The sequence below is a fragment of the Xenopus laevis genome, chromosome 1L (assembly GCF_017654675.1).
Source record: "Xenopus laevis strain J_2021 chromosome 1L, Xenopus_laevis_v10.1, whole genome shotgun sequence".
Lineage (NCBI taxonomy): Eukaryota > Metazoa > Chordata > Amphibia > Anura > Pipidae > Xenopus > Xenopus laevis.
Window position 1 is genome coordinate 155,367,263 of NC_054371.1, and position 26,296 is coordinate 155,393,558.

General features: G+C 43.4%; 2 protein-coding genes across 6 annotated transcripts in view; one reads left to right on the forward strand and one right to left on the reverse strand.

Annotated features, from left to right (window-relative positions):
* The window catches only part of parp2.L (poly(ADP-ribose) polymerase 2 L homeolog), a 42,545-nt gene extending 23,270 nt beyond the window's left edge, over window positions 1-19,275 (forward strand). For 2 of the 3 annotated variants that reach the window (XM_018260110.2, XM_018260099.2), the window contains 6 exons: window positions 9,256-9,390; window positions 10,034-10,161; window positions 10,549-10,648; window positions 11,745-11,843; window positions 12,522-12,646; window positions 18,885-19,275. In XM_018260110.2, the coding sequence (XP_018115599.1) occupies window positions 9,256-9,390; window positions 10,034-10,161; window positions 10,549-10,648; window positions 11,745-11,843; window positions 12,522-12,646; window positions 18,885-19,062 (765 nt within the window). In that variant the 3' untranslated portion in view covers window positions 19,063-19,275. The remainder of the gene's footprint in view (window positions 1-9,255; window positions 9,391-10,033; window positions 10,162-10,548; window positions 10,649-11,744; window positions 11,844-12,521; window positions 12,647-18,884) is intronic. The other variant, XR_001935472.2, reaches the window with a different exon arrangement.
* Window positions 19,276-20,389: 1,114 nt separating this feature from the next.
* Window positions 20,390-26,296, reverse strand: part of tep1.L (telomerase associated protein 1 L homeolog) — a 57,337-nt gene continuing 51,430 nt past the window's right edge. For all 3 annotated transcript variants that reach the window (XM_041565585.1, XM_018260123.2, XM_041565586.1), the window contains exons 45-55: window positions 26,131-26,238; window positions 25,912-26,050; window positions 25,089-25,156; window positions 24,413-24,557; window positions 24,196-24,332; window positions 23,935-24,053; window positions 23,715-23,850; window positions 23,490-23,589; window positions 22,932-23,017; window positions 21,895-21,999; window positions 20,390-21,353 (exon numbers count right to left, since the gene is read on the reverse strand). In XM_041565585.1, the coding sequence (XP_041421519.1) occupies window positions 21,216-21,353; window positions 21,895-21,999; window positions 22,932-23,017; window positions 23,490-23,589; window positions 23,715-23,850; window positions 23,935-24,053; window positions 24,196-24,332; window positions 24,413-24,557; window positions 25,089-25,156; window positions 25,912-26,050; window positions 26,131-26,238 (1,281 nt within the window). In that variant the 3' untranslated portion in view covers window positions 20,390-21,215. The remainder of the gene's footprint in view (window positions 21,354-21,894; window positions 22,000-22,931; window positions 23,018-23,489; window positions 23,590-23,714; window positions 23,851-23,934; window positions 24,054-24,195; window positions 24,333-24,412; window positions 24,558-25,088; window positions 25,157-25,911; window positions 26,051-26,130; window positions 26,239-26,296) is intronic.

Genomic DNA, 26,296 nt, shown 5'->3' on the forward strand with positions numbered 1-26,296 from the left:
GTTAAGTTATTTTTTAACAAGGGGGGCAATCACTTTTTCACACAGGCCCATGTAGATTTGGAGTTTTTTTTCTCCCTTAATAACGTAAACCTGAAATTTAAAAACTGCATTTTGTGTTCAATTATGTTATCTTTGACTAAAAGTTAACGGTTTTTGATGAGCAGAAACATTTAAGTGTGACAAACATGCAAAAGAATAAGAAATCAGGAAGGTGGCAAATAGTTTTTCACACCACTGTATATTTTATATTTGCCACTGGCAAGTGGTGAGTGTGCTGCATATAAAGAAGGTTTATTTCTCCAGGTCTGCTTGGGGGACACAGGGACAGTGGGGTATAACTGGCACCACTAGGAGGCAGGACACAATAAAAAAATAGAAACTTGATCCCTCCTCCTCCTGCTATACCCGTCCTCTGTAGGCAGAGACACCCAGTTTTGTTGTGTCCTCAGGAGGTTAGGACCGTCTCCTGCATTCAGGAGTATTTTAGTATTTATTTTGCTCTTCTTTTTATTTCATTACAATTCCTTTACATTAGATGGAGCTGGACAGCTACACTGAGTAGTCTGAACCATTACTTCAGGATGTCACCGGGGTCTCTTGTACTCTGCACTGACCATCCAGCATTGATTCCCTCCCTCTGTCGTCCAGAGTGAGGATGCGGTGGCCGGGACACAGACCTGGGGTATAGCCAGGTTCATCCTGTGGCTGATTTCTCCTTATATGCCTCCAGGATCCCTACACTAGCACTCTGGGAACTCCTGCCATGGCTCATTTAAGGTAAGCATATATCCTTAATAGCAGCCTATTCACAATCCATCTGCCTTTATAGCACAGCAGTATAGGAGACTTCGTTGCAACCTGCAGGTCACTAGTTCAGACCCAGGCAGTATGTTAAACAGTCTCCACCAAACACACAGGCAGGCAATGGGAATGGCAATTTTTCCTACTGTCCTCGATGTCAGCAGCGCAAGAGAGTTATTGTGGGCTTAGCACCGGTTGCGCACCATTATTTTACGAGCAACTTCACCGGGGCTGTCTTTCACTCTACCTGGGGAGGCAACGGCTCTGCCAGATTTTACGCTTACTGTACCCGCACCCGGTGCGCAACCTGGAAGTGTGCATTTTTCTAAGGTGCAGGTCGGCACCATACGTCACTGCTAGGGGAGGGGCCATTCTTTGCGCTCTCCATTGCGCGCTCAGGCCGCTACTTCCCATTGATTCTGGAGGAGGTTCCTCTTCCGGCAACGCTCCAGTCTCCATTACTCGCAGACTCACCATGCTGGGCAGAGCTCTTCCCCAGATTCCCCCCCCCCCTGTTTTTTCTTAGAACACAACAGGGCAGTACTTCTGACACAGTGGGGGTTTTAGCTTTTGCCACAGGGCAGCAGGTTTTATAATTACGGCCTTATCAGGCTTCTACTCTCCTCCAAGGCTTTGCACTTAGCAGTACCCCTAGAGAGCCATTTTTCAGTTTATTTATATATATAACCTACATTATATATATTGTTAACTTAATTCCTCTCTTACAGGAACAGCTTGTGTACACCATGTCTGAAGGTACAGGTAAAAACCTTTTTTCCAGGCCAGCAACTACTGCATCGGTTAAGTATTTAGCTTGTGCCAAATGCCGCAAACGCCTGCATCTGGTCACAAGGACCCTCTGTGTTCCACGTGCAAGCCACCTGAGGCCGTCCTCAGGTAAACCAAGCCTCCCATGGGGACCCATCAGGCCAGCCCTGGGACTCCACCCCCCAGTACCCACAGCCTCCCCCAGAATGGGCATCTCAGCTTGCCGCCGGCATTTCTAAATTGTCTCTCTCCCTTGATAAACTGCTAGCGCGGCTAGATAATCCTCGGCCTAAGCCTCCAAAATGTAGAGCCCCCTCTCCTTCCGGGGACGAGTGTGAGGAGGAGTCCATCAATACTTCTCCCCTGCTGCCGAGGACGATCAGGCCCTGTCTGATGGTGAACTATCTCACAGTTCCAACCAAGAGGAAGAGGACTCCTCCCAAACTCTCCTCCGAGGCCATTGATTCCCTCATCTTCTCAGTATTAGAGACCCTTCACTTACAGGAGCCTGAACTTAGTTCCAGTACTTCCACCTCCTTGTTTAAGCGCCACAGGTCCTCGCCTTCCTTTCCCTCTTGTGCTCAACTCGATCAAATTATCCAACAGGAATGGGACAAGCCAGAGAGACGTTTCCAGGCTAACCGCCGTTTTCTCAAACTAAATCCTTTTCCACAGGATCTAACGGAAAAGTGGACCTCCCCACCTTCAGTGGACGCGCCTGTCTCTCGACTATCCAAGGACACTGCCTTACCAGTTCCTGATGCTTGAGGGCATTCTAAGTTCCCTCTTATCTGCTTTAGGTACCTCCCTCCGGGCGGTTCTTGGGTAAGTAGAGCCCTCCAATCTTGGTCAGATTCCTTATGGCGAGTGATTGCCACAGGGGTTTCCCGCGAAGAACTCGCTCATTTGGCCTTGCAAATCAAGGAGGCTAATGACTACCTATGTGAAGCCTCCCTCGATGCACAACAGGTGATTAGCAGAACTTCAGCTGACTACACTTGTCGGTAGCGGCTCGCAGATATCTCTGGATGAAGCTGTGGACTGCGGACTTGTCTTCAAAAAAGTCTCTCACCTCAATTCCATTCAAGGGAAAACTCCTCTTCGGTCCGGACCTGGACAAGATCATCAGCCAGGCCACCGGGGGTAAGAGTACTCTACTCCCACAACCAAAATCTCGCCCCTTCTTTCATTGGAACCGTTTTTTCATGGCTCCCAGCACAAGGGCGCGAAATTGTCTCTTCCCCGACACTCCACCACCGGCAGAGGATGCTTCAGTGGAAAGTCTAGACCATCCAGGCAGTCCCACAAGCTGCCCAGCAAGCCCACTTCTGCATGACTCGTCCCTTCTTCCCTCCAGTGACTCAGCCGTAGGGGGGAGACTTCGCAAGTTTGCCGACTCCTGGAAGAATTACTCAAGACGCCTGGGTACACAAGGTCGTGAGTCAGGGCTACCACCTAGAATTCATTTCTCTCCCACCCCACCGGTTCTTCATGTCCATATATCTTTAGGGGCATCAAAAGGCTCAGGCACTGCACAACGCGATCGACAAGCTTATCCGTTCAGAGGTCATCATCCGTGTTCTGACTGAGGAGAGATTCCGAGGCTTTTACTCAAACTTGTTTGTAGTTCCCAAGAAGGATGGATCTGTTTGGCCAATCCTGGACCTCAAGGAACTCAATACATTCATTCAACCTCGAAGGTTCAAGATGGAATCCCTCAGGTCTGTCATAGTGGCCATGTCCCCAGGCCAATTCCTGGTTTCTCTGGACATAAAGGATGCCTACCTTCATGTCCCATTTTTCCGTCCTCAGAGATTCTTGCGAATTGCCTTCCAAAATCGCCACTTCCAATTCGGCCCTTCCCATTCAGCCTGACTTCGGCCCCTTGTGTCTTTACCAAGATCATGTCGGTGGCAACTGCTCTAATCCGCACCAAGGGGATCTCCATAACTCCTTATCTGGACGATCTCCTGATCAAGGCACCTTGCTTCGCAGAGGCCCAGCAGGCGTTGCACTTCGCTATGGTTCAGTTACAGGAGTTGGGTTGGTTCATAAACCTGGACAAGTCCTCGTTAACCCCAAGCCAATCCATGGTCTTCCTTGCGATGCAGTTCAACACCCAGACACAAACTGTCCCAGCGACCAGGTCCAGCATCTGTGGACCCTCGTGTGATATCTCCTCTCAAAGTCATCCCACACCGCGAGATTCTACATGAAGGTGTTGGGAGTCATGGTTTTGACGATAGAAGCAGTTCCCTTCGCCCAGCATCACCTCAGGGAGCTTCAGTGGAATATTCTTGTTGGGCAAATCCCTTCTCCTGGAATTTCGTCTATCCCGCAGGACTCGAGTCTCTCTTCTCTGGTGGATGCAAACCAGTCACCTGACCTTGGGCAGACCCCTAGGGGATCCACAATGGCGACTGCTCACCACAGATGCAAGCCTCTGCGGTTGGGCAGCAGTGCCAGAGGGTCTGTCAGCGCAGGAACGATGTCTTCACATCAACCTTCTCAGCCATCTTCATTCCAGGTTTCTTAAACTGGGAAGCAGATTATCTCAGCAGACAATCCCTAGATCCCGGCGAGTGGTCTCTAAAGGACGACATCTTCCACAAGATCACTCAAAGATGGGGGATGCCAGAGGTCGATCACGTCACAATTGAACAGTTCCTCTCTTCTTTCCAAGGTCCAGGGACCCTCTGGCGATGGCGGCAGACGCCCTCACCCAATGTAATGGTTTCAATTCACTGAAGTTCACTTCTGGCCATTATACAGGAGGAACTGTCCTTGGACATGTCCCTCGGGTCGCTGAAATCTCAGTTTTCGGCACTTTCCATCCTGTTCATCTCGCCTTGCTCCCCGATGTTAAGATTTTTCTTCAGGGAGTGGCCCACATAAAGCCCCCGGTACATTCACCGGTGCCCAAGTGGGACTTAACCCTAGTCCTACGCGATCCCTTTGAGCCCATGGATTCTATTCCACTTCAGTGGCTCACATGGAAAACAGTTTTTCTGCTGGCTATTGCCTCAGCACGGAGAGTATCTGAGATCTCTGCCCTCTCCTGTAGGTCTCCTCTGTTGACCTTCCACAACGACAGGGCAGTACTCATTCTTCTCCTTCTTTTCTTCCCAAGGTGGTTTCCATTTTCAACCTCAACCAGGAAATTACGATTCCTACCTTCTGCCCATCCCTTTCCAATGCGAAGGAAACGGCACTGCACACCCTCGACCCCAATAGGGCCCTCAAGTTTTACCTGCACCGGGTCAAGGATATCTGTCAATCGGACTCCTTGTTCATCCTTCCCTCAGGCCCTCTCAGGGGCACACCAGCTACTAAGACTACCATATCCTGCTGGATAAAACAGGCCATCCAGAGATCCTATTCATCATAGGTTCAGGTTCCCCCAGATTCAGTCAGGGCACATTCCACCAGAGGAATGAGTGCGTCCTGGGCTTTTCTAAACCAAGCCTCAGCGGAACAATTGTGCAAGGCTGCAATGTGGACTTCAATCCATACTTTTGCCAAATTTTACCAGTTTGGCACTTTGCGGCATCTGACACCCACTACAGCAGTAAGGTACTTCAGGCTGCAGTGGCTGGTTCCACGTAGGCCTCTACTTCCCGCCCTTGATTCAGGGGACAGCTTTGTTACTTCCCCACTGTCCCTGTGTCCCCCAAGCAGACCTGGAGAAAAGGAGATTTTGTGTACTCACTGTTAAATCTCTTTCTCTTCAGTCGCTTGGGGGACACAGGGCTTCCCTCCCTGGATAGAGGCCTTCTCTTGGCTTCAGACTTGGTTGACTCAACCATCTGTTCTTCTTGTAATAAGTTATCAGTTTTTCTTTTGATTATTAATAACCTCCTGTTTCTCCTTTTGTACGAACCGAGTGTCTCTGCCTACAGAGGAGGGGGATAGCAGGAGGAGGAGGGATCAAGTTTCTATTTTTTTATTGTGTCCTGCCTCTTAGTGGTGCCAGCTATACCCCACTGTCCCTGTGTCCCCCAAGCGACTGAAGAGAAAGAGATGTAACGGTGAGTACACAAAATCTCCTTTTCTCCATTGAAGACAGACTGGACATACACACTGAGTAGACTGTCCCTACTGTCTATCTTCCAGCGAGGGATCCTTCAACCGAGGTCACCTAGCACTGACCACCCAGTCTGGATAACCTTCCCCCTTGTTAACTTGACAGAAGGAGGCTCACTGGCCGGTAGACTGTTTAGATAGCGGTCTGGTCATCGCAAGCATTCAAGTAAGAGACTGACTGGGACTGTGCCTGCTCTTCCCTCCCGCGTGTCTGATGCCTGTTGCTGCTGTGTGGGTAGACCAGGGTGGCTTGACAAAGGGGTTTACCCTGAAACATTGCATGCTGCAAATAAATTCTAAGCAAGGACTTATCCTGCTAGCTTACCTTGTGTGCCAGCGATTTCTTGTACCACATTGGAATTGAGGTTGCCGTTACCTCTATCACTGTGCACCAGAGTGTCGTTACTTTTGGAGGGCAGGGTGTGCGAGTGCATCCAAAACTTTTCCGGTGGACCGGGATGGCACATAATTCAAGGCACTCTCTTTACAGCTCCACCAGGGGAATAGCCTAGCGCTACCTGGAAGCTAGACTGGTGCCATTCTTCTTTCCAGGCACATTGAATTCCCAGTTGGCATCACAGATCAAAGAGGCCAACAACTATCTATGGGAGATAAAGGTTCAAGGCTACTATTCAAACTTATTAGTAGTTTCTCAAAAAGGACAATTCTTTTGGCTTTCCTGCAAGAGGGCCTATCCATGGGACTGTCCTTAGGACCCTCTCCATTCTGTTCCAAAAGCATCTGGCCCTCCATCCTACAAGGGGTAGTACACGTGAACCACCGTCCGAGCACCAGTGCGTTCTAGGGACCTAACCCTAGTCCTGCGTTCTCTTCAACGACCTCCCTTTGAACCATTGACTTCAGTTCCCCTTCAATGGCTCACATGGAAGACAAAATTTCTACTGGCCATAGCATCAGCTAGGCGTGTATCAGAGCTATCAGCTCTATCCTGCAGATCTCGGTTCCTGAACTTTCACCACGAATGGGCAGTCCTCTGCACAACTCTGTTGTTCCTGCCCAAGGTGGTCTCCAACTTTCACCTATATCAAGAAATCGCCATTCCAACCTTCTGCCGATCACCTTCCAACTCTAAAGAGGTGGCGCTTCACTCTCTGGACCCTGTGAGGGCTCTCAAGTTTTACTTGCATCATGTTAAAGACATCCGGAAATCTGATTCGCTGTTCATTCTTCCTTCGGGGCCCGGTCGGGGTAAAAACCCCTCCAGCTAGACTCAGGGCCCACTTCACCAGCGGACTGAGTACGTCCTGGGCCTTTCGGAACCATGCTTCAGCGGAACAATTGTGCAAGGCTGCCACATGGATATCCATCCATACCTTTGCCAAATTCTACCACAGACCATGGAGAAAAGGAGATTTTGTGTACTCACTCGACTTCAGACATGGTTGGCATACGCAACCACCATTTCAGTTGTATATAGTTCTTGACCTAGCTCTGCCTGCAAGGGGGGGGGGTATAGCAGGCAGAGGAGGGACTAGTTATTCTTTATTACTATTGTGTCCTGCCTCCTAGTGGTACTAGCTATACCCCACTGTTCTTGTGTCCCCCAAGCGACTGAAGAGAAAGCGATTTAATGGTGAGTACACAAAATCTCCTTTTTTTGCTGTTACTCTCTGTAATGCAACAATCTATTCCAGCCTATAAATATTTTTTTTCTTTTAATCTCAGCAGTCCAGTCTTGTACATTGTTTAAATATTTTTGTGAATGATATCAACAAACTTTTTTTTACAAATATTCATTTAACTCCACAAACACCTTGCAGTTTAACCTATTAAAGAGACTGCATTGTTATAAAATGACCTCTTGTCCACTGAAAGGGTCACTAATTCTACTGTCGTTTTTACAATGGGAGAAAATGATATTCACTGTAATGTAGAAAAGCCAAGACTAACCTGTAATAAATATCTTTATGAATTCTACTTTTATTAGGTAAAATGATGACTTTGACATATCTCTTGTGTTACAAAGCCTCTGTGCCATCTTCTGTAAAGTTTAAGAATAGTAAAGGGGTTGTTCACCTTTGCATTAACTTTTAGTATGATGTAGACTTTGTAGAGAGTGATATTCTGAGACAATTTGCAATTGGTTTTCATGTTTTATTATTTGTGGTTTTTGGGTTATTTAGCTTTTTATTCAGTAGTTCTCAAGTTTGTAATTTTTGCTATCTTGTTGTTAGGGTCCAAATTACCCTAGCAACCATGCATTGATTTGAATAACAGACTGAAATATGAATATGAGAGGACCTGAATAGAAAGATTAGTAATCTAAGTAGCAATAACGATACATTTGTAGCCTTACATTTGTTTTTTAGATGGGGTCAGTGACCCCCATTTGAAAGCTGGAAAGACTCAGAAGAAGTAGAAGGCAAATAATGAAACATCTATACAAAATATATATTGAAGACCAATTCAGAGGTTGCTGATCATTGGCCATTCTATGACATACTAAAAGTAAACTTAAAGGTGAACCACCCCTTCAGGTTACCCTAGAGTTCCATGTTCTGTATAGAAACATGGGGGACAGTATCAATTCTATAAAGACTGCAGTTTAAAGGGGGCAGTATTACCCCTTTTCTAAATCTGAGTTCTATTAATAAGACTTTTGCTGTGGAAATATGTATCTTGTTAATTATTGCAATGAGCATGGCAAATACTTATATTGAAAGTAAATTGTATTTACTTTCAGTTCGCATGAGCACAAACATTATAAATCAGCCTTCCACTGTGAGTCCCTCTGTCTAATGAGGCTCCTTATCTCACCGCATAACGAAGGCTGCTGGGAGGGTTTTTTTATATATAGAGGGCTTCACAGTGGACTTGTAATTTGTTTTGATTGTGCTTGTTAGAACTAGAAAATAAAATGCAAATTTACCCTGTGTAGTGCAAAAAATAACAAAAACCATAAATAGTTTGAAATATTAAAGGAGAACTAAACCCTAAAAATTAACATGGCTTAAAATGCCGTGTTTTATATACTGAACTTATTGTACCAGCCTAAAGTTTCAGCTTCTCAATAGCAGTAATGATCCAGAACTTCAAACTTGTCACAGGGGATCACCATCTTGGAAAGTGTCTGCGACGCTCACATGCTCAGTGGACTCTGAGCAGCTGTTGAGAAGCTAAGCTTAGGGGTCGTCGCAAATTGTCAAACAGAAATTGAGGTTGGTCTGTAATATAAGCTGATGCTACAGGGCTGATTATTAAATTCTTATGCTAATTGCACTGGTTTCTGGGCTGCCATGTAGTAATTATCTGTATTAATGACTAATCAGCCTTATATTGTGACATTTCTATTCTATGTGTACTGTATATTGTGAGTGGGTCCCTAAGCTCAGTAAGTGACAGCAGCACAGAGCATGTGCAGTGAATCAGCAGAAAAGAAGATGAGGAGCTACTGGGGCATCTTTGGAGACACAGATCTTTACTGCTAAAGGGCTGTGGTTGCCATGGGCTGGTACAGAAGCTCAAAACATAATGTACAACATTTGTAGCCTACTTCTTTAGTTAGGCTTTAGTTCTCCTTTAAAGGTTATTGTTCTATGTATATATGTTCGATCTCGCATATCTAACTGTTTGTCTCTACAGGCGCTGGGTGATATTCAGATTGCAGTGAAGTTGGCAAGCACGGAGCTCGGCTCTCTGGAACACCCTATCGACAGACAGTATCGGCAGTTAAATTGTTCTATGCAACCCTTGGACAAAACATCCAGTGCTTTCCAGGTACTACTCTTCATAAAATAGGTTCAGATCTAGTTAAATACAACAGTAAGTGGCTCTTTGATTTTTTTTGGAGCACTTGGTGGATGTTTTTTTTTCTGTTTTTTGACTTATTGCCCAGCATACCACTAGTTCTCCAGTGAGTTTAGGCAGTGAGTGCATTTGGTATAAGGCATGTGGCATGGCGTATAAGGCAAAATCAGAATGGTCTGAAAACACTCTGGTAGCCTTACCTTTAATGCCTATCTGCAGATGATTATTAACCGCAGAACCCTGCACACAGACACACTAATTACAGGTTAGTGCACACTTCTAAACCTTGAGGAAAATATGGGGTCATGTTGCAGTCAATGTAAAGCACCATTAGCTGACTTTGTCTTTCTCCTTCTAAACATTATGACTGAGCTACCTATCCATAGAGTTGAGGGAGACAATTTGATGACTCAGGTCATTGGTCGGTCTTTTTTTTTTTTGTCTTTGCCAATGCGCTTTGGTGCTAAAATCTGTGGATATGCACTCAACTAGGCACATGCGTCTGTTTGGGTCTGCGCCGATGATGTTACTAATACAATACAGTACATATAGCAACGATATAACTTTGTTTATGCCTTTCTGCTCAGTAACAACTTCCGTTTCCTCCCATCAGCTCATTGAGGACTATCTGCTGAGCACTCATGCTCCAACACACAATGATTATACCATGACTCTCCTGCAGGTCTTTGAGTTACAGCGAGTGGGAGAAGAGAGCAACTTCAGAGCAGACCTCCCTAACAGGTCTGTTTACCTGAAAACACTACAAGCACAATAAGTTGTTTCCACTCTAACATTCATAGATAACCTATACTCAAGCATTCCCTAGTGTAGGAATATTTAAGTGCTTATTTGATTGCTTAGCACTCAATGGTAAAAAGTCCATAGTCTAGTTTTTCACATTTATAGCTGTGCATTTACAAGCTGACCTGCGTGGATACATGAGAATACACCCGTATATTTTGAATGACCTTATTCGTTTCCAAGTAGATATAACTGACGGCAAGTGAAAAGAGCAGACTAATGCTTATCAACCAACTGTTAAGATATTTAAACTTTAATTCACTTTTATTACTTTAATTTTAAAGTCCCATTTCATTATCATATGTTTACATAACTCTCCTTGTACAGGATGCTGCTCTGGCATGGGTCTCGGCTAACTAACTGGGTCGGGATCCTTAGCCAGGGGCTAAGAGTGGCCCCTCCAGAGGCTCCAGTAACTGGGTACATGGTATGTAACAGATACGGTTCACTATATCAACACTGAGAGTGAAGTGAACCGGAGTTTTGTATTTATTTCTTCATTTGGAGCAATATTTATGATAAAGATGGCCATAGACGCACAGATAATATTGTACGAAACAAATTTTGGTCAAATAATCGGTGCGTGTATGGTGGGAAATGAGCTGACCGATATCGTCAGAAGACTTGGATATCGGTCGGCTCGTTGATCAGGCTGGACAGAAAATTTTGATTGAGTGCCTTTGAAGGCACCCAAACATCAGCCATTTTTAGTGCTGAATCGCCAGATACAGGTAGAATTCTATTGTTTCTATCTGCATATCTGGCTATTCATCTCTACACGAGTGTATTGAAACGAACGATCGTTATATTTTCCAAGAAAGATCGTAATTGTTACGTCTATGGCCACCTTTAGTTAGAGAGTGGCCATTAATCTGAAAGGGAAATAATTGTCTCTGAACTTTTGTTCCTGTCATAGGACGAGGATTCAAATCATCTAAACAAAATAGTCTTACAGTAAGACTCCCCAGATTTATATCAATATTCTGTCACTAATAGCTTTAAGATTCAGTATTAAGAATATGAGGCTTGGACAGACTGCTGGAATATTTTGAGTGTTGTTTTTGCATCAGTTAGTTTTCTTGTGCTCACAAGATGCAGTGTATGGTGCAGTTTTCAGAGTAATAGTATTGACTAAACAGCAATGGCAACCAGCCTCCACAACACACACATTTGTAGTTGCAGAGCCCTGATGTCATGTTAATATTATAATCACTGATACTGATTTCTTGAATTACACTTTTTCCCTGAAAGAATTATCAGCTCCCTACTAAGTACCAAATGATTCTGCCATGTTTATGCATACACAGTGGCAAAGCTAGTTCCAGTCATGCAGGTCCATAGGAACCAGATGATTCAACTGTTAGTAAAACGTTCCCCCATTTATCAGTCGGAAAATGGTCACAGGTCCAAACTGACCCTGATCCAATGCCTTCTGGCAATTAATTGCAAACACTCCAGAATCCTTTTCCCCTTTACAGATGGCTGCTAAATTCTTATTCTTTTATACCTTCTGCCTTTTACAGTTTGGAAAAGGAATATATTTTGCTGATGTCTCGTCAAAAAGTGCAAATTACTGTTTCTCATCCCGGGACAAGAATGAGGGCATTCTTCTACTGTCTGAGGTAATATTATCCATCCAATGCATAAAAGTCTTAGGCTCTCATTTACAAAGTACAGGTCAATGTGCAAAGTTAAAAAATTGGTGCAATTCACACTGGGGCTAATTTATCAACACTGGGCAAATTTGCCCATGGGCAGTTACCTATAGCAACCAATCAGTGATTAGCTTTTTAAAGCCAGCTGCAAGTAGAACAATGAATGCAGCAACCTGATTGGTTGCCATGGGTTACTGCCCATGGGCAAATTTGCCCAGTTTTGATAAATGACCCCACGTGTGTTTTGAAGTTCTGCACCATGGATGCAAATGGGCCATAGACCAGAAAGGATTGCAAGGGCTCCCTTTGCATAAATAAAGCACTGTGTTCACCAGCAATGTATTTATAAAGGGTGAGCAGGAGGCTCTATTTTCTGTGTACTGTGATCCCCATTTTTAAAACTGGAAAGAAGCAGAAGAAGGCAAATAATTCAAAAGCTATAAAAAATAAAGACCAATTGAAAAGTTGACTCAAATAAAAAGTTCTATAACAATACAAGTAAAGTAACTATTTAATAAGAAGAGTAACAATATTTTGGGGACAGTTCATAGAGGTATTAAATGTCTTGCTACTGTCTAAAGCCCTGCATGTTTCCTGTTTGGGAATTCTTGAATAAAACACTAGTCTGTCTGTTCTGCTCCATAGGTTGCTCTTGGTGATTGCAATGAGATTCTTGCTGCAGATTATGATGCCCAAAAGAAGCTAAAGTCAAAGCACAGCACAAAAGGATTGGGAAGGAGCATCCCAGGCCCCAAAAAGAGCATCATTCAGTGAGTAATATATGGGAGTGACATACGGGCTAATTACCCCTTCTTATAAATGCTCTTACCCTGCTGCTGCAGTCGTGTTATTGCTCTTGTTATAGTCAATTTTAGAATGATAAAGCACTGGCAGGGTCACAGAGATGACAATTTAATCCTAGAGAAGAGTATTTGCGGCTGTTTTGTCTGCAATCTGCGAGTAAGAAAATGTGCAGGCAACAATGCTCTAAACTATATTCTATTGTTTTCTTTTAATCTTGTAATAAATAGATTGTTTTGATACAGCAAAAATATAAAAAAAATAAATTAAAAAATTGACTGCATTAATGAAGATCTCCACATGGTTTATAGTTATTTGTAAATGTAATTGCTAGTATTGAAAGCATTATCTGGCGATTTATGTTTTCTGCACTTCTGGTTCTGACTCCTCAAATAATATAACAGTACGGACTTCTACTTCATTATTTCTAGGGATGCACCGAATCCAGGATTCGGTTCGGGATTCGGCCTTTTTCAGCAGGATTCGGCCTAATCCGAAACCTAATTTGCATATGCAAATCATGGGCATGGAGGGAAATCTCATGACTTTTTGTCACAAAACAAGGAAGTAAAAATGTTTTACCTTTCCCACACCTAATTTTCATATGCAAATTAGGATTCGGATTTGGTTCTTGGTGGAATCTTTCGTGAAGGATTCGGGGGTTTGACCTAATCCAAAAAGGAGATTTTGTGTACTCACCATTAAATCTCTTTCTCTTCAGTCACTTGGGGGACACAGGGACAGTGGGGTATAGCTAGTACCACTAGGAGGCAGGACACAACAATAAAAAAGCTGGCTCCTCCTCCACTGGCTATAACCCCAGCAGGCGGAGCTTATGCTTCAGTTTGTATCAAAGTCAACAGGAATAATAACTTGAATAATTAACATGTCACACGTATAGTGTCTGACAGAAGGAAATAGCGCCTCAGTCCAGGGAGGGAAGCCCTGTCTCCCCCAAGTGACTGATTGATTTCTGATCGCCGAGGACGCACTCACACCCCTAGTGGAAGGGCGGTGACTCTGCTTGGTGGAGTCTGACCCTTTGCTGAGTAGGCTCTTGATAGCTTGTTTGGACCAGCTCGATATAGTTTGCTTGGTAGCCCGGGGCCCATTTTCATGGCCCTGAGGGAAGTACGAGTAGTGAATCAGGTTTGCAGATGTCTGAACTCTGTGTAGATAGAAGTTTAGAGCCCTTAAAGGATCGAGGGTATGCAATGTCTTTTTCTTCTGGTTAGAAGAACTATATCTTGGTTTAGATGGAACTTCCGAGACGACCTATGGTGGGAAGTATGGAAGGGTCCAAAGGACAGCCCTGTCTCGTTAGAAGATGAGATAGGGCAATTTGCATAATAAGGGCGCTGAGCTCCGACACACGTGACGCTGAATCGACAGACATTAGAAAAACTGATTTCCAGGTATGCCACTGAAGAGACACGGAGCCAAGAGGTCAACGAATGGATCTTGTAGAGCTTGAAGAACCAGAGTGAGATCACAGAGAGGGGCTGAAGCCAATACTGGTGGCCCCATGAGCTACTCCCTGTATGAATGTCTTGACCTCAGGAACAGTGCTGGTCGTTCGTGGAAGAGTATCGATCTCGCTGAATCTGCAACTTAAGAGGAACTAAGGATTAGCTCCTGGAGAGGTATTCTTGCCGTAACTTCAGAATGGCTGGAAAAGGATAGTACTCTGAACGTCACTTTGTTTCAGGTACACCACTGGCATTAGGTGGACCAACTCTTGACCTGCCCGGGCTAAGACCAGCTTCCGGGCTGTGTACATTGTGTGTGCCATAGTCTAGGAGAACCCCTTCAGGGTTCAGATCTTGGCTCAAGAACCACGCTGTTAAGTTTAGATTTGATGGGTCTGGATGTCTGATAGGTTCTTGAGTGAGAAGTCTGGGAGAGAGGGCAGAAAACCATGGATTTGCCACGGAAGGTTAAGTGGATTTGTGAACCTTGTTTTTCTAAGCCACCTTGACACTATCAGAATGAGGGTGGATCGTTCCCATTGTAACTTCCTGATGGTTCTGCGGTATGAGTGGCAGTGGTTGGATTTCATTCCCTGGGCTAATAGCCTGTTAGCCGAAGAGGCTCGCATCTGTTGTTGGAGTTTACAAACAGAGTTCCCCTAGACCCTTTCCCATGTGAAAATGGGGTGGTTTGCAACCACCAAGAAGGGAAGTCCACGTTTGTCAAGACAGCGGAATCTCTGTAGTAAGGATTTTTGTTTCCCAGTGTTGAGTATGTTCAACTGGAGTCCTCTGTGGTGGAATTGGGCGAATGGTACTGCTTCTATGGTAGAGACCATGACTCCCAGTACTTTCATGCAGAATCTTCTGAAACAGTGTCCTGACTAGTGCCTGAAGTGAATTACCTTCTCCTGAAGGAGGGAATCTTTTGCGTCGCTGTGTTGAAACTCATGCCTAGAAGGCTCATAGATTGGCTGTGCACTAGAAGGGACTCGTTCTGATTCAGGACCTATCTAGTTCCTGAAAGTTGACTGCGGAGATCTGTAGTAACCGGTGGGCCTCCTGGAGGGATGGTTCCTTGATCAATCAGTCATCTAGGTAGGGAGCAACAGAGATTTATTTGCTGGAAATGATTGCTATGGCTGCCACCATGATTTTTGGAAAAAACCTGGAGGGCCGATGTGAGGCCGAACGAGAGACTTGTGAACTGTAAAAAGTGGTTTGGAAGACAAAACGCAAGTATATCTGAGGAAAGGAAATGGAAACATGCAGATAAGCGTCCGTTATGTCAAGTAACATAAGGAATTGCCTCAGGGACATTGAAGCGAGGCCCGATCCTAGGGATTCCATTTTGAACTTCCGTGGTCAGTGAATTTGTTCAGTTCATTGAGGTCTAGGAGAAAAAACTTTAGGTGTTAACATCAAGAAAACAATATCATGGAACCAAGAGTCTTGGAAGTGTGATCCAGATGTCCATTTTGTCCGTGGCTTTTTTTATTGCCAGGGAGGCCCTTGCATGTTTCCAAAGTGCCCTCTGCTGTGGGAGAGAACCTCGAACTGTTGGTTTGTACCTTTGGTTGCGGTAGCAGAGCGCTCTTACCTTCTATAGCCTGGCTTATGATCTTGTCGAGTCGGGTCTGAACAGAAAACATCGCCTTGAAAGGGATGGAAATCAGAGACCTCTGAGAGGAAAAGTCAGCTGACCCTAACTTCATCCATAAGACCTGCGGGCTGGCACTGCTATGGCTAACCACCCACTGATCACTTGGGTTGCGTCAAGTGACGCTTCGGAGACGTAGTCACTCGCTTCCTTGATTTGGGAAGCCGATTGTGAAAATTCGTGACGCGGTGTTCCCTCCACGATGGCGTTGATGAGAGAACCGGACCAGGATTGGATAGTTCGGCTAACCCATGCTGTGGCTATTACCGGGCTAAGGGATGAGCTGGAAGCTGAATAGAGAGTGTAGAAGTCGATCGAATCTTTATCCATAGAGTCCTTGAAGGAAGAGGGACCAGTATCTTTGGATACAGGTGCTTCTACAGATGGAAGAGAAGACCACATTTGTCCGGAATGGAAGACTCGGCCGGAGCCACCGGCTCCGAGAGGAATGATGGACTACCGCCACTTGTTCTTCCATCACTCTCGAGAGTTAGTTAAAGCACAACCGACTAGAGTTGCTTTTGCCGGTTTTTAGCAGAGGTGGGATCTGAACCCACAACCTTTTGGACCAGGTTTTAGACCAAAGGTTCGTGCTCTAGCGACTCTGCTGTTGAGGAAGCCTCTAAGGGGTCTCCCATCTACTGATTCTGAAGAGATGCTAGATGACCGCTCCACGTCATTATCCGAACAGGAGGACAGCTCGCCCTTGGAGCGATACTAATCTTCCCCAAATGAGAGCAGTGTCTGGGAGGTGTATCACTATCTTCCTCGGATGGGGAAAGGGGCCCTGCATTTTGAGGGTCTCAATGAGGATAGTCTAGGTAGGCGAGTAGCTAGTTGAATGACTGAGCCCCCCTTTGGAATCCCGGTGGCCCAATTCGGATGCCCACCGTGGAGTGGAAAAACCACTGACTGGAGAGGTTCGCTGCTGGAGACTGGAGACTCCCCCCTGAATATCCTGGTTCACCCGGAACGACATGTCTCTGCAACCATATGGGGAGAGTTGGGGACCCCACTCTTATATGAGGGCTAAAGCTCAGCTGAATTTTCTGTCACAGAGCCCTAAATAAGCCTCAGGTCTTCAGTGAGAGCGAGTCTAAGCTTGCTCTATTCATCTGCACAAGGTGCAGGTTACTGGCCTGGTAGAGATTGAGGACGATTAGTAGCTGTATGCCTCAACAGCATCCATAAGGCAGGGGACCCAGTAGCGCAGCAGGGGGGAATGTTCAGTGAAAAAACTTACCCCTGTCCTGTTCCTCTTGCTATCCGCCCTCTGTTCAGCCTTCCTTATTTGCCTGAAATAAAGAAAATCACTTTGGCTGGTGGTTTGTGCAAAGCACTTCTCGTCCTGGAGGCAAATCCCGCGTTGGAGGGTGTCGCTAAAGACCTCTACTCAATGTAGAGGGCTGGAACATCCCTCCTATTTGTCAGTCTAGCTGAGCATAAAAAAATGACATAGAAAATAACAAACATGTCCTATCCTCCCGAGGACACAACTAAAACTGAAGTGTAAACTCTGCCTTCTGGGGGAATAGCCAGTGGAGGAGGAGCCAGCTTCTCTTTTATTGTTGTGTCCGGCCACCTAGTGGTACTAGCTATACCCCACTGTCCCTGTGTCCCCCAAGCTGACTAGGAGAAATAGTGGATTCGGTTAGAACAAGGAGGACAATGGAGGGTAAACAAACACTGCTTCCAGTTGCAATTACATTTTGAAAATAACTCAAAAATTTGAATAACTGTGTATTGGAAATATCTAGTATAAGTAAATCTAAAAAAATAAATAAATAAATTAAAAAAAATCTTCATAGTTGTGTATTGGAAAGTTGCTTAGAATTACATTCCAAGAACCACAATTTCCATCGATATTGATTGCTGTGACATGTTTACTTCTAAGAAAGTAGCTTTGGCAAAGTTGCAGGTTTAGTATCCCCACAACTTGATTTGCTGGGGGTGCCAGTTGTTCTCTTTCAGAAGAAAAAACATGAGGTTTTAGGTCTGACTCACTTTAGCCAAGATGAGTCAGCTGCTCACATTCCTCTATACAAGCAGATAACACCCTTCCTTCTTGTCTGAAGTGAGTCAGGGCTAGACTTTTGGGTGTCCTGACCACTCAAACTGCCATTTTTTTTTAAATAAAATAAGTCATCCCCCAGAAATCAGGTTCTCTGTATCCACTTACTTAAAGGAGAACTTAATCTGAACTTAAAACGTAGGTAGAAATGTTGTACATTATGTTTTGAGCTTCTGTACCAGCCTAAGGCAACCACAACCCTTTAGCAGTAAAGCTCTGTGTCTTCAAAGATGCCCCAGTAGCTCCCCGTCTTCTTTTCTGCTGATTCACTGCACATGCTCTGTGCTGCTGTCACTTACTGAGCTAAGGGACCCACTCACAATATACAGTACACATAGAATAGAAATGTCACAATATAAGGCTGATTAGTAATTAATACAGATAATTACTACATGGCAGCACAGAAACCGATACAAAAGGCATCAGAATTTAATAATCAGCCCTGTAGCATCAGCTAATATTAAAGGCCAACCTCATTTTCTGCTTGATAATTTGCAATGGCCCCTAAGCTTAGCTTCTCAACAGCTGCTCAGAGCCCACTGAGCATGTGAGGGTTGCAGACACTTTCATAGATGGTGACCCCCTTTGAAGTCCTGGATCATTGCTGCTATTGACAAGCTGAAACTTTAGGCTGGTTCAGTAAGTTCAGTATATAAGTATGGCATTTTTAGCCATATTGAGTTTTAGTGTTTAGTTCTCCTTTAAGTCATGTTAGTGCCTAAGTTCTAACCTGTTTCATAGTCTGGCAGATCTGCAAGATGCTTTCTTATTAGAGACAAATTCTGTCCGTAGCTCTGGTACTGATTGTCGATACGTTACATGCACATAGGCAGGCGTTTGAAAAGGTTGCATGGGTACCAACATCACTAGAAATAGAGGAAAGTGCACTCATTTTGACAATCCTTGTTTTTTTTTTGAGACACACAGTCTAATGAACTGTATTAATGCTACACCTTTAAAAGTTTCTTCTTAACAATAATCCCTGTTCCAACAAACTCTCGTTACAGTGAAGGAGCAGTGGTTCCATTGGGCCCACTAATAGGCACAACACCGATAAAGAACAGAGGCTACAAAGGCTACAGAGGCTACAAACTAAATTACAATGAGTACATTGTTTATGACCCTCATCAGGTTCGCATGAAGTATCTGCTGAAGGTCCGTTTTAACTACAGGTCCTTATGGTAGAATCTTTGAAGATGCATCAAATCTGCTTGTGCTCCTTCTGTAAGCAATTGCAGAAGAATGCATGTATGTGTTGTTCCTGGCATTAGAAGTGCTCATAATGATATATGTTTCTTGTTCTAACTAATTATATACTTTTAAATATGTTGCTGCTTTTCTTTATTGGCTCATTAGTTCAGGACATTGGTTCTGCATTAAATGAATTATTAACCTTAAGTGATCGTTATGTTGTTATCCTTCTGTCTATCATGTAATCCTGGTAGAGTTAGACACATACACAACGAGCAGGTAATTCACTTGATCCAGTACATTTTTTATTATTTGTGGTTTTGGACTTATTTAGCTTTTTATTCAGCAGCTCTTAAATTTACATCTTGAGCAATCTGGTAACTAGGGTCTGAATTACCCTAGCAACTGTGCATTGGTTTGAATAAGAGACTGGAATATTAATAGGAGAGGGCCTGAATTGAAAGATCAGTAAGGGCTCTGACAGACGAGCGTTTGAAGCTGCGCTCCCCTGCTTTCCGTTTTTATGCGTTCAGCCGCAGGGGAGCGCAGGAGTAGACGCATTTAGTTTTTTTCAATGGGGCTGTACTCACACAGGCGCATGTAGGCGCCGAACGCAGGATGAGACGCAACATGCTGCATTCTTCCTGCGTTCGGCGCCTACACGCGCAACATTTTGCTGACAAGCTACTGGTTGGGGATCACTGCCTTAAAGGATGTCAACCCAAAAAAGTTTTTTTTTCCACTTGATAAAAGTCAATGGCGTCCAAAAATTTTTTGGACGCCATTGACTTTAATGCATTTGGACAAAATAAAGATTGTTGCACATCAAAATTATTCGGACGCCCATTGACTTTATTGCATTTGGACAAAAGAGTCCCGCGTATAAAAAATGGTTGCTCATGTCAAAATAATTTTGACACCCATTGACTTCAATGCTTTTGGCAAATGTTTCGCAAATATTTTCGGAGTTTCGTGAATTGAAAGTGAAACGGGACAGATTCGCCCATAACTAGTTGCCACTTTTCTAGAACTAGTGTCTTGCTATCCCTTGAATAGTTCTAAGTGTCAAGCCTTTTTGCTTGCATATAAGATGTTCAAAATCAAATGTTTTCCTTACAAGTGGTCACCAGGACTGACGGAAGGACACTAAGTTGATGGAGAGTGTCAGTTTAAGGGTTCTTTGTATAAACAACAAACAAAATGTATTTTTACTAAATGAACATATGTGTATAAGATTAGTATAGTGAAGGCATAATATGTATAGTGTATGTATTAAGCAAAATATATCACAATATTACAGAGCAACACACACACTAGTGAGTTTTATACATAACACAAAAATCTCTTTATTGCAAAATAAATGTATTTGACATATGCTCATTACATTGCAATAATATTTGCCTTCCTTGAAATTGGGGTGCTTTGTTTCTGGTGGATGACAATTCTTTTAAAGTATCCATTTAGCTGCTTTGTCTATGAGGTTGGTGTATCGTACGGAGTAACAGAGCAAGGGGTGGTGCATTTATGATGAGATTGTTTAAAAGAAACAGCCAGTGAATGTGCAATTTACAGTCCTAACATATAAAAAGCAATTTCACCCAACTATAACAATCACACAAAGAGTGAGAGAATGTGTGCACTGCAATAGGGTTAACGGAGAGTCACTGCAGAAAAGGCCTACATAGTATATAGGTGTGATGTCTATTATAGGAGTCAATTAGGCTTCAAGAGATGTGATCTATAATAAGCCTTTACACCCTTGTGCTGGTAAGGACAACCCAATTTGATATTAGGTAAAATATAAGATCCATAAAAGAAGGATTAGGAAGTGGTCTAACACTAGTCAATAGAGAAATTTGGTTTTTTTTCCTCTTAAGGCTAGGCCCAATATCACCAAGCTGAAATCCACAGGACGATCCCCTATTGTGAGCCATATCCTCCTTCTTCCTTCACACCCGGAACCCTTGTGTCAGTGCCCCCCTCAGCTTTGCACCCTAGGCACATGTCTTGTCTGCATGAACAACATTAAATCATAGAATTTAGTAAATATAAAAAAAGAGAAAATTAGTGTTGTGCCATTAATCTCTCAGGGACAGTTAAATGACACTGATACGGACACTTCATTGTGCTCCACAGGTTGCACTGCTTTAAAAGCAGCTTAATAGATACACATTGCCATACTGATCACCGCAGGCGACGTAGAACTGCTCTGCACAAAACTCGCTTCTTTCCTTAAAGTACGCGGACAGGCAGGTGACTGCACCTTTGCACTGAAAGAGTCCAATCTGAAAACAGAAAAAGGGGTTAAACGTCAGATAGCAACAGTTTATATCATATTAAGTGGCATATTAAAGAATCTTGCCAAACTGGAATATATATTTAAGTAAATCTTGCCCTTTTACATCTCTTGCCTTGAGCCACCATTTCGTGATGGTCTGTGTGCTGCCTCAGAGATCACCTGACCAGAAATACTTCAACTCTAACTGTAACAGGAAGAAGTGTGGAATCAAAAGACACAACTCTGTCTGTTAATTGGCTCATGTGACCTAACATGTATGGTTTGTTGGTATGTTTGTGAGTACAGTGAATCCTACGATCTCAGGGGGCGGCCCTTATTTTTTAAAATGGCAATTTTCTATTTATGATTACCCAATGGCACATACTACTAGAAAAGTATATTATTATGAAAATGGTTTATTTACATGAAGCAGGGCTTTACATATGAGCTGTTTTATGCAATATCTTTTTATAGAGACCTACATTGTATAGTTTTCCTTTAAGATAGGCAGGTTTCAGTTGCAGTATTTTTATCATGGAAGCACTCACCTGTCGGTAGGTTCTGCGTTCCCACACTTTCACAGTCCGATCAGCTGATCCTGTAACAAAGTGCTCATCCAACACATGGAGACACGAAACAGAAGCACTGTGTATCTGGGAACCACCAACAATGAGGAAGATTAATATGGAAACATCTCAAGGGAAAGCAAAGACAACTTGTAAGGACGGCCCAAGTCTATAAACCAGTGAAAACATGTAAGAGTTTCCTAGACTTGGACACATCACTGATCCCTGCTTCTTAGAAATGTCCTGTTAGTTATTGTTCAATAGTCGTCTCAGGATTTTACCAGGCATATAAAGAAGTGTACAGGGTCGGACTGGGACGCTGGGAAAAAACGTGGTGGGCCCTGGCTCTTTTGGGCCCCACCGACGCAGACTGGCTCCGTGCAACTCCCTGACGGTCGCTAGAAAGAGGTGTGCGCGATAGAGGGAGAGGTGTGCGGGAGGGGAAGAATGCAGAGACTGAGGACTTTGCGACTGGGGGGCCCAGGGGATGGTGTGGGGGGCCCATGAGGCTGCAGACCTGGCCCCCCCAGTATGACACTGGATGTGTATGTGTCATGCTTTGGAAAGATCATTGGCTTTCTAATGTTTTGCTCCTGCTATAAGTTACAAGATGTAAGGCCTTAAGTACTTTTAAAAAACCTAACCTTAAAGGGAACTGAACACCCACAAACAAACGTCAAATTATTCAGACTACACTTCTGAACACTCTTGCAACTTCTACATTGTTTTCTAATTTTTACACTGCTAATATAATAAATCTGAAACAGCAGCGCCCCTTGCTGGTCTCTTGGGCTGGCCAGCAGTCAGTAATTTGAGTCTCTGCTCAGTTCTAATACAATGAGCGGTAGCTGAGCATAACATTCCCATAAGAACAATGTTTTATTTATTATTACAGAAAAAAGAAAAGGAATTAAAAATGAAGAATTGCTGTTCCCTATGGGATATGCTAACACTGTTTCCTGATAATAGATCCTACACCCCAGGTAGTAATAATAGTAACATATTGAATGCAGTTCTACCTGTTTTCGCTCCCACTTTTCCGCAGTTGTTAAATTGGCAGTGTCTGTGCTTGGGCACCACAAGCCTCCGGCGGAGTCACACAGGCCTGTAGAACACAAGTTACACAATCATCTGGGAAATTGCTGTAGAAATCTTGCAATGCACAATATTTTTGTCACTTTAGCAAAGGATCAATAAATGGATACAGTGCGGATGAAATAATCAAAACAGATTTATGTGTATTTAGTGAATGTGGTTGAAGATTACATGAACCTTTATTCATATTGCAGCACCTTCATATCATTTTTGCCTCATCTTATTGACATTAGAATGAGTAATATCGTCTTGTCTAAATGGAAAAAAAAGTTCTGACCAGGGAAAATGGCTAAATGGCTACAGTTTGGTTTTAGCCCTGCCCACTTCAAAAGCAATTACTATTGTTACCACATAGGCACCCACGGGTCCATGCCTAGGGCCCCAGCTTTAGGGAGGTTGCCCATGGGTGCCTATATAGGACAAAAAGCTTCTAAATACAAGCTTGATCACATTAGAGACATAAAAAGGTCTGTAGTTGTTACCAAAATCAGCTTGGGATGCCGTGATTATGCTACCAGGATACATCCGTTCCCTTGGGATTTGCTGGTCGATGTTTGAGTGTAATGTATGTCGCCCATTTTGCTACAAGTAGATAAAATGGGTGAAGCAATGAGTTATGTACAGAAAGGAGAATTAGCTGCATTTTATATATATATATATATTATATATATACGTATATCTATCACTTCTCAGTAACAAAACAATACCTTCAGTGATCCATTCTTGATGTTCAGAATCATCCTGTGTCCATTTAGTGTTTGCAACTCCAGCTCATTGTTTGTAGGTGCAAGGGAAACGCTGACCACCAGGGAATCAACCTCAATACTGTATGCCTTCTTGGCTCTGAAGTTATACAAAATCATTCACTGGCTGCAGTTCAATTACAGACACCACACGCCCTATATTCTCCTTCCATTTCACACATACCTCAGGCCACCTCCCTTGCATGGAAGCAAGATCCAGCGAGATACTTTCAGATCATTAGAAATAACACAGAATGTTCTCTGAGAGGTGAACAGCAGATGAGAGATACACATTTTGCTGCACTAAAAAGGGAAAATAAATGTATATAAAGTTTAGCACAAAGTCAGGCAGGAATTCAAACGATAAGTTAATTGGTTATAAAGCTGAGGAGCCATTTATAAGGAATCACATCTTCACAGACTCCATGATAGGATTGTGTATTACCTGGACAGTGAACAAGACTCTCTGTTGGCTCCATAGAATTACATTTCCACTCTCTCCTCCTGAGACAACCAATTCAGAATCAGGAGAGTAAGCAATTGCAGAGACTCTACCAACATGACGTGTCTCCATCACATTCCCTACAATATATAAGAGAAAACATTTACAATCTCATCCTAATATATTGCAGTTCTGGCCTAACGTTATCTCAGCCACATACCATTTCTGCTTGGCTCTTCCCACAGTCTCACAGAACCATCCAGGGAAGCTGTAGCTATGACTTTGCATTTTGAGCTTGATGATGATGATGACGACGATGATATCACTGGACCTCCATGACCATATAATGTCTGTATTTGATCCATCTAGATAAGCACAGATACCCCATTTGTGCCATTGTATTATTGGACCCCACCTTTAATAAAGGGGTTGTTCACCATCCTAACACTTTTTCAGTTGAGTTGTTTTCAAATTGTTCTCCAGAAAAAAAAACATTGTTTTTCTGCGCTGTTACAATTCTGCAACATTTAGTTGATACATTTCTCAGCAGCATCTCAGGAGTATTAGCAACTATTGTATCAATTCCAACAGCTGCCTGTAATGAAACCCAGAGATTCTACTTAGCGGAGACAAAGATAAGAAATGTATCAACTAAATGTATCAATTTATAACAGTTTACAGGGTCGGCGACCCGCTCCCCCTCTCAGAGCTGCTTTAGAAGTGAAAAATTACATTTACACTTCAATATTAGAAAAACAGTCACACATAGAAAATAGAAAGTAATTAGAAAATGTCTTTATTTCTGGTGAACTATCTGAAACCAACTGAACTGAAAAAAAGTGTTGGCAGGTGAACAACCCATTTAAAGGACAACATAGAACTGTTATAGGTCCTACCTGAAGAGGGCTCCATTTCAAAACCAAACCATCAGAACAGGCAACATAAACTACAAGAGCTGCATCATCTGCATCAAGAGAGTCAATAAGTTAATAAACACCTTTCCCCTGAGAATAATTATAACATTATTTAGCTGAGAGCTGTCCAAAGTGTAAACTTAGTGATTCATAGACTTCAATAAGGAAACATAAAATCACCACCCCGCTAACGCTAAACTCCCCCCTCTTCTTTAAAAATGTACAAGCCTGGACTACACATGTGTTAAACATGCTAACATCATGCTTCAGGCTCCCAGGTGTCCCTATGCTGATACTAGCGGGAAGCATACTCAGCACAAGAACCTACCAAAAAAGTTCTAAACAGGACATGTGACCACCCAGGAAAACCATTGTGATACCTGGGAGCATGGAACAAAATGTCAGCAGCATGTTGTTGGGCTGGTGTATTATATTGTTTGTTTTTAAAGGAACAGTAACACCAAAAAATAAAAGTGTTTTAAAGTAATTAAAATAGGATGTAGTGTCGCTCTGCACTGGTAAAACTCATGTGTTTGCTTCAGAAACACTACTATAGTTCATATAAACAAGCTGCTGTGTAGCAATGGGGGCAGCCATTCAAGCTAAAAAAAAAAATAGAAAAGGCATGTAACTGAAACGTTCCCATTGTATTCTACAGAGCTTCTCTGCTATATAAACCTTAACCTTCTCCTCCATTTCTTTTGTACTTTATGTATGATTAGCCATTGGAAAAATTGTACAGCAGTGAATTAGCTGTACAGACACTGAAGCTGCACCTGCTATTCCATGATACTGTATATCTTACCCTGGCTATCAACTGGCATCCAGAATGCAGCACTTTGATTTATCTGTTCTTGATGAGCAGAAATGTTAGCAAGCTCTATGCCTGTAAGGTTCCACACCTTCAGACGGCCATCCCTGCTGGTTGTAATTACACGCTCTCCCTGAAATAAGAGAAGCCACAGACTTGAATTTTCACAAACATGTATTGTTCGACACAGGCAAGTTACACCTATGATCATACCATGCATATAACGCTGCTGACTGCACTCTGATGTCCTGCAAAATCCAAGAGGCGTTCCTCTCGCTGAATATCCCAGAGGCACACGGAGCCGTCCCCTGAGCATGAGACCTGCAGAAAGACAATAAGTCTGTATTTCAACACATTGTTTATTCCATGCCTTGCTACA